The sequence below is a fragment of the Dryobates pubescens genome, chromosome 5, assembly GCF_014839835.1.
Source record: "Dryobates pubescens isolate bDryPub1 chromosome 5, bDryPub1.pri, whole genome shotgun sequence".
NCBI classification, from domain to species: Eukaryota; Metazoa; Chordata; class Aves; order Piciformes; family Picidae; genus Dryobates; species Dryobates pubescens.
In genome coordinates this window covers 27754575-27770095 of record NC_071616.1, presented here as the reverse complement: position 1 = coordinate 27770095, position 15521 = coordinate 27754575, and the positions used below count along the sequence as shown (strand labels likewise).

Below are 15521 nucleotides of genomic sequence, written 5' to 3'. Positions count from 1 at the left end.
ATGAAAGTGATGGTGTGCCATCCTTCAGTAGACGGTCAGATAACAAAGATAACACGACAAGATAGCATAGACTGGAAAAAAATAAACACAGTATCCAAAGCTTAGTTCTTAGAAGGGAGAAGGTTGCACCAAATCAATATTTTTTCCATGACCGTGGTAGGCACAGCCTTAGAAATGGCCGGTGATACAAAGTTATGAATAGATTAGGTAAAGCTTGCACCTTTTGGGGGGGTTACAGGAATAACAGTTTGTATTTTAAGCAGGTACATGGACTAGATTATTTCTAGAGGTCAATTCCAGCTCTGTTTGGAAGTCATTGTGGTTTTAAAGACTTAATGATTTTATTATTCTCATTAAATGATCCTTACTATAGCTGTTGCCACAGATGCAGCAACTGACCAGGCTATATTCACCCTGAGAAGATGTCTACCCACTGCATGTAAAATTTATGTGGATGATAAAAGATTAACACTGCTTTGAAGTTGCTTTATGGCTTCTGACACACACATCAATACCCTTTCAAAACTTTGGAGAGAGTCCACGAAGAGGCAATTCTATTATTTACACAACTGCAATTAAAAAATTAAAATGACACTGCCTCTTTTGGATTTTACTTCTTTTGCTTAATAGGCCTCTCAGAATAAAAGCATTTTTAACTGGTACGCTCATAGTCACTCAAGTAAAGGACTGATTTAAACCATCTGATTTTCTTTTCACCACCACCTGCTGCAACAGTGCAAGTCTCAGGCTGCGCCAGGGGAGGTTCAGGCTAGATGTTAGGAAAAGGTTCTATACAGAAAGAGTGATTGCCCATTGGAATGGGCTGCCTGGGGAGGTGGTGGAGTCGCCATCATTGGAGGTTTTCAGGAGAAGATTTGATGGGGTGCTTGGTGCCATGGGTTAGTTGTTTAGGTGGTGTTGGATTGGTTGATGGGTTGGACGCGATGATCTTGAAGGTCTCTTCCAACCTGGTTTATTCTATGTATTGTATGTATTCTATTCTATGTATTCTAACATACTACTGACAAAACAGCATACAGTTCACAGCGCCCAGGATGAAGTACCTGCTAATTTTATTTCAGGAATTTAAAACTCCAGTACAAAGCTGATTCTCCAGGTGTTTCTGCTGCCAGCATGAACTGTTCCCACCAGCTCTGGTTCAGGCCCATGTGATAGGCTGAAGTACTAAAAATACGGGCAAATAATTCAGCCTTGGAGATGAAACCAACAGGTACATGGCAGAATAGTGGTAGAAATCACAGAATAAAAGCATTCAGCACATAATAACTTACGTTTTTATTACCCTACTTTTCTAGCTGGTGTCAAAAGTTTTTCAGGGCCACCCAGCAAACGAATTAGAGAATTTTCACGCCAAGTAATAACATGAATGAGCTAGACAGGAAAGTATAAAGCACAAAATATATTTATTGGGTAGTGTCACATGGAAACTTATAGAACAAGGACAAAAGAGAGCTTAAGCTGTAACAAAAACAGTTGTGAAAAAGTGTAAGAATAAGCTGTTGGAAGTTCTTTTGAGCTGTGGTGGAAGAAGATGATTATTTTAACAAGAAGGCTGAGGAACTTGCAAGATGGGCAAGAAAAGCAACTATGTAGCAGCCAGGTAAGTATCTCAGAGGGGTTGTATCACACCAAGAATCTGTAAATATGGCAAAAGAGCTACATCTGCTCCTGGATATGTTATTTATTTATCCCTTTGCTCTTCAGCACTTGCCCATCATCAGCTTCCGACCAACCTGGGTCTTCCTTTGCCACTACTATGACCTCCTTCTGCCTGCACATGCAGGCTTGCTTGTGGTCCGTGGGGTAGCAGGCACGAGGCAGAGGCTGTAAAGTTCTCTCACCTAAGCCCCTAGCCCCGGCTTGCCTCAGGAAACAGCTTTCTTTCGGCCCAGGCTAGACTTGGTGCAGAGGGGATCCTAGACCACTGTGGCCCGTGCGAAGATGTTGGCCGGCAGGTAGAGTGGGGGCCAGGGTGGAGCCGTGCCACAGGTGATGCGGGCCGGCATGGACCACCCTCTCCCTCCTGGAGGTGCCGCTCTCCGTCGCTCAGCCTCCCCTCGCCGCGGGGCGGACCCAGGCCCACCCCCGCGCGGGGGCCGGGTCGCCGCTGCTGCCACCGCCCCCTGGCGGAGCCGCACGCTGTGTCGGGGTGGACTGTGCCGCACCGGGCTGTGTCGGGCCGCGCCGGGCTGTGCCGGAGCTGGAACTGGTACCGGTGTCCGTTCCGCGGCCGCGCCCGCCGCTGCTGGGGGAGGCGGCGCCCGCGCCGCGCCCCCGCGCCCCGCCCGCCCCCGGCAGCAGCGGCAGCGGCAGCTTCAGCACCTCCGTCAGCTCCTCCAGCAGCTCTAGCAGCAGCACCATGGACCTCTCCTTCATGGCTGCGCAGGTGGGGGGCGGCGGCGGGACGGGGCAGTGGCGGAGCGCGCATCCTCGCTTCTCGTTTTCCGCGCATTTCCTCCTCGATACAAAGTTACGGCGGCGCGGCTCGGGGAGAAGGGAAGGGGGGAAAGAAAAGTGAGGAAAGAATAAGGGGGAAATGGGGGGAGGAAGAGCAGCGGGACTTGGAGGCGCTGGGTGAGGTGAAGTGGCCGGCGCAGCACCTGTTAGCGCCGAGCAGCGGGGCCCAGCCCGGCCCTGCCCGCCCCCTCCGGCGGTCCGGTTTCTCCTGTACCATTACACCTCCTTCAGGCCAGGGCGGGGGCCAAGCAGCATCTCCCCTCCCTCCGGAAGCAGGCTGTAAATAGAAGTCGGAGATCTGATTTTTCGGTTCTTTTCCTCCCATCCGTTGTGCATTTATAGATGCATCTGTGTCTTTGCAAGTTGAATCTAGCTTGGCGTACCTAGAAATACTCCTCTCTTTGCAGGAACAAATTGTTTAAATTGCAGCTAAGTTCTGGATTTCAGCTCGAGGCATGATCATGGGTATTGGTGTTCAGCATATCAGTGCTTAACATACAAAAGAGTGTGTAATGGCTGTAAGATACCTAAAACCAAAAATCATCTTGGGTAATCCAGGTGAATTAGTTTTTTTTAACATACGAATGGTGCTATGCTTTGGAAAATGTTACAGTCATCGAACATACATTTCGTGTTTTTCTAGGATAATTTCTTGTACTCATATGGATACCTAACAGTATGTGTATGGTTCATTTCTTTCAAGAATTATTTGGATACAAGTTTGAGCTTTTGCTAAAACGTCACCCACCATTTAGAGATGGAGAAGGGTTCTGACAGGCCTTTTGGCACTGTTGCTGCCTTGGCATTGACTTCAGCTGGAGGTGGTTGGTGGGAACTAAGTGTAGTCCTTGCTATGTTCTGTTTCATTCATGCAATGGCTGTTGTGTTTTGTTTCCATCTAAAGTCTGCTTCTGAGATGTTGGGCTCTGCCTTTCTGAAGGCAGCAGTGAGCTGTCCAACAACTTCCATTTAGAGATCTAAAAAGCAAAACCACAACGGGGAGGGGGAAAGCATAAATTCTGCTGATCCGAGGTCTTCCTGGGAACCAGAGTATCCAAAGGATTATTTTTTTTGTCAAATCATTGTTCCTGTGGTCTTTTCCAGAATAATCAGTGAGCTCCCTGTGCCTATCTTTTGTTCCTGTTGCAGAGAAGAGAGATGCAGCACAGCAGCAGGTTTTATCAGTGATGTGTGCTGAAGCTGGGACTAGGGCCACACTTTCCCTTTCTATACACTATTTTATTCTTAGTGCTGCATGTTCTGCATGTCTTCTACTTTCATGAGTAGTGAATGCTTTAGTTCTCTGAGGAAAGTTTCCTGTTTATACTTCCTGAGGTTACTAGTGCAACAATTTACAGTGAATTGTATACATTTCTTCCTAATCCTCTGGGGTTGGTTTATTATTTTCCTTTGTTGCACAAGTGACAAAGAATGTTATTTTTTATATGGCATTTCAGTGCATTTGGGGCATTTGCGGTTTCTTCAATACATTTATGTAAAAACACCAAAACAGGGAAGGCTGTCTGTGAAGTGAGGTTCACCCTCCCCACCACAGCTAGAGAAATTTTGACCCTGAGCCATAAAAGGAAGAAGCCTTCACCGCATTTCCCCCCATCCCTTCTCGACACCACCTAGCAGCATGGAGATAGGAACAAGCTGCAAGAAGGCTAGAATACATACAGCCCCTCCAGTGGCCCATTATGTTTCAGGAAGGATAGAATGCCTTGGAGCTATCTGTGCCACAAATCTCTTTGGGTGGTGAGGGGAAGGCAGGAGGCAGTCAGGGCTCCTGGGTGTCTCTCCCAGCAGGGGCATGGGGCTTACTGGGTCTGTACAGCACCTATTTAACAGGGCACTTGGAGGAGTTCTCCAGGGGATATTGGTGTAATAAACCTCTTATGATCTGTAGGAGATGATTTTTTTTGTGCTTCTCTTTTGCTGAAGGAAATTAATCCTGTTGTTAGATCACAGCAGATGCTATACTTACCTTAATTACTCTCCTGTGACAGGCTTCTTGTACTTTTAATTCTGAACTGGGCAACCCTTTCTATTCCTGTCACCACAGTGCCATTTAAGGTTCCACATGTCACTCCTCTGATTTAGATACCATTTTTCCTTCAACTTTCTTTCTCCTGCTGTATCTCCCCCCACCCACCGCCCCGTTCTTTTGAATCATCTTTATGACATCTCTGATTGTGTGGTCCTTTGAGATGACCTTCAGTAAAGGGATATCCAAGAGAATTATTGACCTGTGCTCCCTTCTCATAACCACTTTTAAAGACGCTTTGCTGTCATGATCTTTAATATTCTTGCAACCTACAATGAGGATTGCATTTTACCTGACAAATACCAGGTACATGAATACTTTGTACTAAAATATGTAATGTCTAAACTGAAATGCTTAATGGCATAAAGTTGTTAACTTAGTTTCTACAGGCTAATTTCGTTTCTACAGGATTGTTTATATTTCTGTAAGTTGCTTTTGTATATTATTCTTATCATACTTTTGCACCACTCCTTGTGGACCCAGGTTGGCTTTGCTAGGTGTCTTGTGAGACACCAGGAACAGTCTATGCCTTATTGCCCCTCTGATGTATGCACAGAGAAGGTATGTGTAAATTAGGTTAACCCTTTCAGCCTCAGTGATACTGTAGTGTGTTATGGAAGCTTAAAATCTGGCTTCCTTTGAAGAGTACAGGGTGAAAGTGTAAGGACAGGTAATTCAGTAGTTAACAGTCTTTCAAGTAAAGTTTTGGTGTCTTTGTTGAGATGTTCAGTGGGTGAGGGTTTGCACACCTTGATAGCTGTGTGGGTATGTTTGCCTCTTCAGATACCTCAATACAGTGAACATTGCTTTCTAGGAGCACTGAACATACAAATAAACTGCAACTTTCATATTCAGCACCTTTCCCTCCTTTTAAAAAAAGGCCTGTGGGACGGTTGGTGCCTTGGAACCTCTGAAACCCTTTCATGTGTTAGGAGAAAGAGGAATAAAATGCCCCTCTGAGTAATGTATTTGATTCTATAGAAAAGATAACATTTTGATGATAAAATTTGTGGAACAGGAGATTGTCAGGTAATAATGCTAACAAATCTGTACAGTGTACCTGCAGTACAACAGTTTGGATGCCCAGTTTAAGCAACCACATCTGAACATCAGCTGCAGTACATTTATTAGCTGTGTAATGAAGAACAGCTTTTGACTGTAATGATTAAGTCCATCATTAAACCAAGCCGGTTTGCATGTATGTGTTCATCAGTATTCAGTTGTGCAGGCTTAGGTGTCCTCTGTTCTGTGGGTACTCTAATTTATTTTGGTTAAGGTCAGTTGTCCTAATAAGTATGACTTGCACTCACTCATAGACTATTAGCTAGTACTTCTTTTTTTTTTTTTTTTCATTTTAAATTCATATTTTAATTAAAGTAATCCTCCTCAAGATGCTATGCCAAAAACATTCAACCACTGCTGAGCTGCACGTCTGGTTCATTTGTGGATGTTGTTCAGTGATTTCAGAGTGCTCTTGTAGTCTAGGTAACCTCAGAAATAGTCTTCTCATATAGAGATTTTGCTTCCAGCATAAAAGGCTGGTTTGGGGGAGTGCTGAGCACTGGATCCAGTCTAAGAGCACTCAGTGCTTTTTAGCAGGGGTTAGAGGTTTTCTGTCAGACCCCCAGTGGTGAGCTGTTCTCCTTCCCGTTTCTGACAGGCTAAAATGAATCTCTAGTTAAAAACTAGGTAGAGGATTTTTCATGAGAAAAAAGGGTAACAATGAAAATTCCATCTGGGATAATGGGAACAGGGTTGAGACGTGTATTCAACTTGAAAAAATAGAGGTGTATTGTGGGGAAAGAACTGGGGAGCTGGAGAATCCAAAATTATGTGTTGGTCTTCAGTATGATACTAATTGACATGAGCTGAACAGCACCTGCAGTCATCATGCCACCTATGTGTGTTTCAAGATTTATGTTTTCAATTTAACTTTTCCTTAAGTGATTCTATGGTATTTTTTGTTTGCTATTGAAAATGAGGAATGGATTTCTTTAGCTTGCAATATTTTTATGGCTGGGTGTATCTCCATATAGTAAAAAATATTATTTTAATTATTAGGTAAGTGATAACTTTATTTTTACTTTCTTTACATACAGAACAGGGAAAAATAAGTAAGTACCTTTGGAGTATGACCATTTCTGTGAATTTGTTGTGGGTGGTTTTTTTTCATCTTGGTTATATTTACATGCAAATTATCTGTTGGTTTTACATGTTTGAAATATCTTTGTGAACAACTTCTGAGGATTTGAAATGCAGTAAGTTGAATTCTTGGTGTTTAGTTTCTATGATTAGAAGTTGTGGTTTTGTAGTCTTTAATTTCTATTGCAATGTTGAGGATTGATTGATTTATTTGTGTATTTTAATTAACAAAAGAGAAAACATTGCGTACTTTAGGAGCTAGAGATGATCAAAGTTCAAGCTTAAATCCTGATGCCTGCTGTGGCACAGTCACACAGACCAGCTGTGTATTCCTGTTGTGCGTGCAGAAATCAGTGATGTCCTCATGCAGAATGTTGCCAGCAGTTGAGGTGAGGATAATTTCCTGGAGAAGTCTTTCTGCCAACTGCTTGGTGCAACTGCATTAGATTTTTATTAGAGAGGGGAACACAAGGAGTCCCCATGCTTTTCTTATCACTGCAGTAATGCTGTAGACTGCATTCCAAGTCTTATATAGCAGAAATTTCTGTTCCAGCAAAGCTTTTGAAAATTATGTGGACATTTGGGCATACTGGTTTTACAAAGTCTTTATACTGCTCTTTGGAGGAGGTTTTTCCAAGATTGTACTTGTAATTGCTGTTCAAGATGCTAAAAGCAGTGATTCCAATCCAGCAAAACACTTAAGCACTTACTGAACTTGGACCATGTGTATCTTTGTCCAGTAACAGCAGCAGGACTGTACACTTGCTTAAAATTAAATATCTCAAATCCTGGCACAGACAGAGTAAGAATGCTTTGCAATTCATGGGAAAGCATCCTAGAAGAGCAAGAGGGAAGCAACTATTATCATATTATTACTATAGGGAATGCTGTGACTGTGTGGATTTAGAGTGACTATTTCCATCAATTAATAGGATGATCACTTTTGCATAGGTGCTGCTGAATGTTTGAAGAGGAAGATGTAGTAGGAGTGGGGTGGTAGGGAAGGGGTGTAAGATGTGGCTCATGTGATGCATGAGTTTATGCAGTCCAGTTGTGTGTCACCCTTGCACTGGGAGGGTTTGGGATATACTGAAAATAATCTCTTTGTGCTTCCTGTGCTGATTAACAGTAAGACTAATTCTGTGGAGTCTTTTATTTTAAAATTGATTACATTGTTGAATCTTTGCTCGGTAAAAAATATGGGTGGCTGAGCCCAGAGGGTGGTGGTGAATCGAATGAAATCCAGTTGGTGATCAATCATGACTGGCATTCCTCAGGGCTCAGTATTTGGGCCAGTTCTATTTAATATCTTTACTGATGATCTGGGCAAGGAATTGAGTGAAGCCTCAGTACGTTTGCAGATGACATGGAATTGTGTGGGAGTGTTGATCTGCTCATAGGTACGAAGGCTCTGCAGAGCAACCTGGATAGGCTGGATCAATGGGCTGGTGCCAGTTCTATGAGGTTTAACAAGGCCACGTGATGGGTCCTGGACTTGGGTCACAATAACCCCATGCAACACTGCAGGCCAAGAAGGCCAGCAGCATCCTGGCCTGTACCAGAAACAGTGTGGCCAGAAGGAGTAGCAAAGTGATAGTGTCCTGTATTCAGCACTGGTGAGGCCATATCTTGAGTAGTGTATTCAGTTTTGGGCCTCTCATGACAAGAAAGATACTGAATATAAAGAAGGGCAACAAAGCTGGTGAAGGCTCTAGAGCACAGATCTTAGGTGGAGCGATTGAAAGAGCTGGGATTGTTTAACTTGGAGAAAAAGAGACTGAGGGAAGACCTCATTGCTCTCTACAAGTACCTGAAAGAAGGTTGGAGCAAGAGGAGGGTCAATCTCTTCTCCAAGGTAAAAAGTGATAGGACAAGAAGAAATGGCCTCAGGCTGCACTATAGGGTGTTCAGATTGAATATTTAAAAAGATTTTTACACCAAAAAGGTTGTGAAGCAGTGCAACAGGCTTCCTGGGGAAGTGGTGGAATCACCATCCCTGGAAGTGTTCAAAAAACATACAGTTGTGGCACTTAAGGACGTGGTTTAGTGGTGGACTTGGCAGTGTTAGGTTGATGGTTGGACTCAATCTTAAAGGTTTTTTTTCCAATCTTTATGATTCCACGATTCTTTGATTTTCAGCAGATATAAGCTAAGGAGTTTTCAAAAGGAGCTAATCTCCTGTATTTCCATCTTCATTGAAAATGGAAAGGAGGTTTGCAAAGTAATTACAAATGGACACATTCACATGCTTTAGAAAGATAAAGTGGGAGCCTTTCACAACACAGCTGGTGGCAGGAAGAGCTGGGGTCTCATTATACACAGAAAATAACTACAGATTGCAGGTAAGAAGGAGTGAAGACTGAAGCTGCACTGCATTTGTGTTTGTTCTGGTGCCTGGTATTTCTATAGCAGTAAGAGCCCCAACCTGTCATATTCTGAGCAGTAGTGCTCTTGGCAGATTTGGTAACTGAGTTTCTGGGTAGCAGCTGGGTAACCCAATGGTGTTGGGTCCTCAGAATTCATAGGCTAGAAAATCTAGACTGATTATAGGGGTTTTTAATTATTTTTTTAAGCTTGTTTTTGGCTAATCTAGACTGACTTTTTAAATTCAAATGTGGGAATGGAGGTTCTGTTCTAAGTTTTGTTAGAAATGGGATGGATGCTGGCTATTTCCTCTACTGGGAAACAGCCAAAAGCTCCAAATGAGTCCAAGGGTTGTATGGGATTTAGTAAAGCAATGTGATGCTTTGGTGACTGTTGCCACACCATCAAATGAAATAATTGATTAAAGGAAGCATTTAAATAAAGTACAGTGATATGAAAAGCTGAAAATAATAAAGGCAACCCAAATAAACTCAACAGAGACCAGCTCTGTTTGCTTACTAGTCCGTCTGCTGGGACTTACTTTCCCTGATGGTGTTTTCTGTCATGAATTGCATTGTCTGCCTAAGCAGTGCAGTCTGTTGGAGTCCTCTGTCTTCTTTTGGCAGGTTTCTTGGTTTGATGAATGTAGTATCCTAATGGATTAGCATCAACCCCTTCCAATGCTCATAGGGGCGATGATTTTTAATAGTGATGGCTCTCTGTTGTTAAGCATGGGTTTTTTCAGTGAAAACATGCTCAAGTATGAGAAAAGTCCTTGCTAATGGATTCTAAACTCATAATAGCTGTGTCACTCATCAGTGGCTTGGACTAATTCTCATGCTGGTGGATACATCAGGAGTTGCTCCATTTTCCATTTTCACAAAGTAGCAGCAGGGTAAATACTGCAGAAGCCTTTGGTAAACATGATCTTGACACTCGATATGCAAGTTATTAGAACTTTGGTACAAAAAGGGTGAGAATGAAATGTACAAACTCCTTGACATTTGTTTTGAAGATGCTGAGTGACCTGAGTATGCTGTCCAGTCTCCTGTGGCACTGCAGCAAACAATACCTGTCCCTACATTGAGAACTGAATAGGGGAAAATCCCATGGGCAGCTGTGATGCCAAGACCAGGAGTACTGAATGCTTACTGAATGTATGCTCTGCAGCTTTGGAAGGATTACCAACAACAGAGACAACACAGGGTGGAAGATCTCCCCCTGCAAATATGACCATGCAATGTGTAGATGGCAGCCAGAACTGATGCTGTTAATGGCAGTCACTGCCTACCCTTTCTCTCACTGTCTGACACACCCACACAAAGCTTTCAGGTCTGTCTCACAACACCAGATGTTTGAAATTACATGTAGGTGGAATTTTTAGTTTCTCTGTTCAGAAAGCTGAATTCCACACTTCCTGTAGCTGCCAGAACGGAAACCCGCCAACCAGCAGCTAATTAGAAAGCATTAATGTTACAGTCACTTCAGAGCAGCCCAGCACCTCTTTGCAAGGGGCTGTTGGATGCACAGCCAATCCCTTTGGGTTTGCAAAAAATTTTATCTTCAGTTTGGAAATTAAAAAAAAAAAAAAAAAGGAAAGGAAAAACACAAACCCAAACCTTTGAACTTCATCTGGTTCTGTTTGTTGTAATTTTGCTTGTAAACCATTCAAATGTTAGGAAAGAGGGAAGAGTCTAGGAATCTGTTGTGCATTGCTAAAACAATACCAAACTTCCATTGATTTCCCCTGTCACTTCTTTTTTTTTTTTTTTTTCCTTTCCCTGCCAAAAAGAAATGGATGAGCATATGCAAAATATGGGAAGATGTGCTGCAACTGGTAAAAACCTACCAGCCCCTGCTGGGGCTGCATGGGAAGAGAAAGAACAGCCACCTAAACATAAGCCACCAGTGTGCCCAGGTGGCCAAGACGGCCAATGTCATCCTGGCCTGCATCAAGAGTAGTGTGGCCAGCAGGAGCAGGGAAGTCCTTGTGCCCCTGTACTCTGCACTGGTTAGGCCACATCTTGAGTCCTGTGCCCAGTTCTGGGCCCCTCAGTTTAAGAAGGACATTGAGATACTTGAACGTGTCCAGAGAAGGGCAATGAGGCTGGTGAGAGGCCTTGAGCACAAGCCGTATGAGGAGAGGCTGAGTGAGCTGGGATTGTTTAGCCTGGAGAAGAGGAGGCTCAGGGGTGACCTCATTGCCCTCTACAGCTACCTGAAAGGTGGTTGTAGCCAGGAAGGGGTTGGTCTCTTCTCTCTAGCAACCAGCACCATATCAAGAGGACACAGTCTCAAGCTGCACCAGGGGAAGTTTAGGCTCAAGGTGAGCACAAAGTTCTTCACCAAGGGAGTCATTTGCCATTGGAATGGGCTGCCCAGGGAGGTGGTGGAGTCACCATCCCTGGAGGTGTTCAAGAGGGGCTTGGACACGGCACTTGGTGCCATGGTTTAGTCATGGGGTCTGTGGTGACAGGTTGGACTTGACGATCTTTGAGGTCTCTTCCAACCTTGGTGATTCTGTGATTCTGTCATCTCTTCAACTGATGTGTAGTGGTGTTTATTCAGAGAGGAAAAAGTATGAGTCAAATGGATGAGAAAGCAAAAGTATTAAAATGCAAAGTTTTAATGGATTTCTGAAAGTGTAGCTGAGCACAAAGACCTGAGCTGCTGAACACAAAGAGCTGAGCTGCCGATCACACTTACATTCTCTCAGCTCCCAATTATGTGTATGCTTAAAGTGTGTTAGTAAACCTCTGAACTACACCTCTGTTTAAATGAAGTATACAACAAAAGTGTCTTGATAATCTGCAATAAGAGTCAAAGCATTCTGAGGTATCAGAATAGTTTTTTCTTTAAAAGTGAACTCCATTTGAAATGTCTTTCTACCTTACCTTCCTTGATGTACCACATAAGTTTTTCTGGGCCTTTCTCAGGGGTTTTCTCCCAACTTTTCTATTGTGTGCATGTATAAAATGCTTTCCTTTCAACTCAAGTATGCTGTCCTTTTTTAGCATCTTCTTTCTCTGACTCCCAGATCCTCCTTCCTTACCTTTTATACATTTTTTCAAATACTATGGTGGCACCAGATAAGTCCAAATACTACAGAGGTTTAAGCTTAGGTCTGGAAGATGGGGGCCAGAGAGTAAATTTTCTTCTGTTCAGGGACAGGAAGTGCAAGTGGAACAGAGCAGCAAACTAGAATGCTACAGGCACAGAAAGGGTAAGCAACATGGCAGAAACTTTCTGAAGCTGTATTACTGAAAACAGAGGCATGGTAATATGTCTGTATAGTCTTTACTGACCTGCTGGTTAGTAAAAGTTGAGTGGCACTAGTTGTAGCATCTAAAGCCCCAAGAACAGAAATGCCACCTCCTCTGCTTTGTTTTGTGTTTTGGTTGCTCTCCAACTGGAGCACAGCAGCTTCCAACCTCAATCTGAACAGTTCTGAATTCTCTTCCCTAGATGCTGAACCCAGCAGTCACTTGAGAGAAGAATTCTGAAAATGCATTCACAAATATGCCTCTCTGTCTGTGTGTCCTATGAACTTTCCCATACAGATCTGGAGTTAAACTTTATCAAATATGTGATTATTAACATTACCTTAGTGCCTGGCAAATTGTTCTGTAATAGGATCCACACCATGAAATGGTTCATTATGTGTTGGTCTCTGAGCCATCTGACTGAGCATGCTGTGAAACTGTGCAGATGTGTAAGGTGGTGAAATCCTGCACTGATTTGTTGTCAGGGTGGCAGATGTTTTCTTCTCATGGTGTGTTCTCTGGCATTTCTCATGGACATGAAACAGAAGTAGAAGAAACTGAAGTGCTGTACTTGCTCTCCCTCATTCTCCAAGATAGTTTTGCAACTCATTTCTCCTGTAATATTACCAAGTATGAGAAGAGTTATGCACCTCCTGACTTCTCTTACAACTGTGCAACTTTCACATGTAACCTTCATTACTCAGGCAGCTGCAATTTTCAGCATGGGTAGTTTTCATGGGGCATCTCTTGCTTTATCATTTGAGTGTACTTAATGTTTTTAATGGTGCTTTGATTATGATCATTATGATCATTATGATCAACTAAATAAGCAATCTTGCCTCTAAAATATTTGTCTCCTCACCCTTGGTCTGCACAGCACATAACCACCAGGAGAGGAGGGCATGGAAAAGGCAGAAGACAAGATGCTGATGTAAGCTGCTCTCCAGGCTGTCACAATAGCAATACCTTGCTGTTCCTTACATCCTTCAGGTGCTAGCTTGTGTCACAGGGAATGCTGAGGGAGTCAAGGGAAATGTAAGACAGATAGCAGGGGTACTTTTCGCCAAACTCCGTCTTCCTTGAACACACAGCATGGTATGGTTTGAATTACTGCAATGAATGCTATCTGGCTCCCAGGAGCTAGCTCATTATTTCCAAATAATAAGCCAGCTATATTTGTCAGCTTCCCTATGATGCCATGCAGGAAGTAAGGATCTTAGAACTGATTCCCAATTTGGTGTTTTCTCAGTGAGGAAGTTTAAAATGGCCATGGGTTGCAGGAGCAAAGCAGCAAATCCTTCTTATGCTGCATGTGCAGTCAGGTGGCCCAGCAGGCAATGCTCAGAGCATCCCTTCTGTTCTTCTGAATATCAGTGAAATTACAGTTTTAAGCTTACAGTCATGCCTTTAGATACTGGATTCATGACTATCAGGCTCTGTGCTGTTTTTTAAACTATAGTGTCATTTCCTTCAAAATTCATCTAGCAGGTGATGTTACAGAAATTTGGGAAACTGGGACTGTCAGACTGTACACCATTTTTTGGCCAGCTAGCAGAACAGGGTGTACTCTTCCCACAAAATAAGCAGCACCCCTGAGAGCTGATATTGACAGAAACCCCGGCTCTGGTTTAGGAGTAATACAGCTCATCTGTAACTCTTTGCTTGAGGATCCTACTGTGCTCATGTCAGTCCTAGTAGGCATCCTGTTCACTGCCTGTCTCACAGGAGGAGCAGGGCAGCGACAACAGAAGAGATGCTGCAGCTGTCACACCTATTTACAGCTTCTCAATCACTGATGTGAGAGTAAACAAACACAGTATTCATTCAGTTGCAGAGTTAGCAATTTATTTGTAAAGTCAGTCACTTAAAAAATATCAAGGCACGAGTGAAATAGCTCTGTCAGCACTTTCTGTGTGGTTTGAAATCTAGTGATTGACCTGAGGGTTTACCTCTGTTTCTATTGCTTCAAGATAAGATTTAAGATAAAGGCCACATCCTTACCTGCTGAAAGCTCATTTCTTGTTTGAGTGAAGTTGTACCAAGATAGGATGTGGCTCTTCAAATGCAGGAGCCTACTGATTCCTGCTTGCTGCTGCCATTTTATTCTCTGATTTTATTACCCTCTCTGCAGTGATTAGTAATTATCTCACACGTAAGCAAGTGATATTTACTGTGAAAAAAAAGACTGAATGAATTCATATTGAGCAAATGTTTAAAGAAAAAACAATTAGAGATTGCTCTCCTGTTTTGTTTGAAAACACTGAGGGGGAAAAAAATTGGAAATGTAAACGGTTTCACTTTGACAGCCTAATGCTTGAGCTCATATTTTCCAATATTGCATTCCCAGAAATGTGGGCATAAAAGTGGTTGTATTTAGTCACTAAATCTTTGTTAAAGTAAAACAGTGGCTGTAGACCATTTGTAAACAAAGCAGTAAGTCAGGAAAGTTGACAGGATTAAAACCTGTGGTCTGGTTTTGGGGCTGAAGTGGAACAATCCCAGATAAACAGGATGGTGAGCCCCTCACAACCCACGCAAACTCGGTATATGGGGACACAGATGTTGCACTCTGTTTCTCCTTCTGTCTCTGCTTTCTTTCTCAAAGTTACAGAGAGGACCACACACAACAAACAGGAGCTATATTTTTGACTTGACAATGACAGCAATCATCTCTTAAGGGTAGAAGATTGGTTGTGTGGTCTGATCCTTGGTAACTGCCCTCAGCAGCTCACTGTTGGAGATGTACTCCAGTACAGTGGCTGCTACAAAGGGGTTTTGTGATTGGGCTAACTTGTGGACAGCGTTCCTGACTGAGATGTACTGGTCTCACCTATTGGTCTGTTTCTGAAGTATGTGGGAAACAGCATGACTTGTGTACTTACAAACTCAACATGGATGGCATTTTCAGGGATTTGACAACAGAGCTGCCATCAAACACCTTACACTTCTTTGTTTCTTCCCGTATTGAGAGGCTTCTCTGCTGTTGCTGCCACCTTGCTTTAATGTGCTGATGCAGCCTTGCACCTAATTACCGTGTTAGCAGAATGTGTCAGTGCTCCAGTATCTCTGCTTCCATTTGACTCCCTTTTGCTATAGCTCTGTGTGAAGGTACTGTTGCTTTCCCGCCTTCCTTATCAGCTAGTACAAAATAAGTTGGGTGCTTGTCTCTTAGGATTGCTGAGAGATGTATTAGTTCAGTAATTGATGTGCTGTGTAGGACCCTGTAC

General features: G+C 43.1%; 1 protein-coding gene across 1 annotated transcript in view; it reads left to right on the top strand.

The window, feature by feature from the left end:
* The first annotated feature begins 2172 nt into the window (after nt 1–2172).
* Nucleotides 2173–15521, top strand: part of C5H14orf132 (chromosome 5 C14orf132 homolog) — a 31758-nt gene continuing 18409 nt past the window's right edge. Inside the window, exon 1 of the mRNA XM_054161876.1 lies at nt 2173–2407. Coding sequence (XP_054017851.1) covers nt 2381–2407 — 27 coding nt within the window. The 5' untranslated portion in view covers nt 2173–2380. The remainder of the gene's footprint in view (nt 2408–15521) is intronic.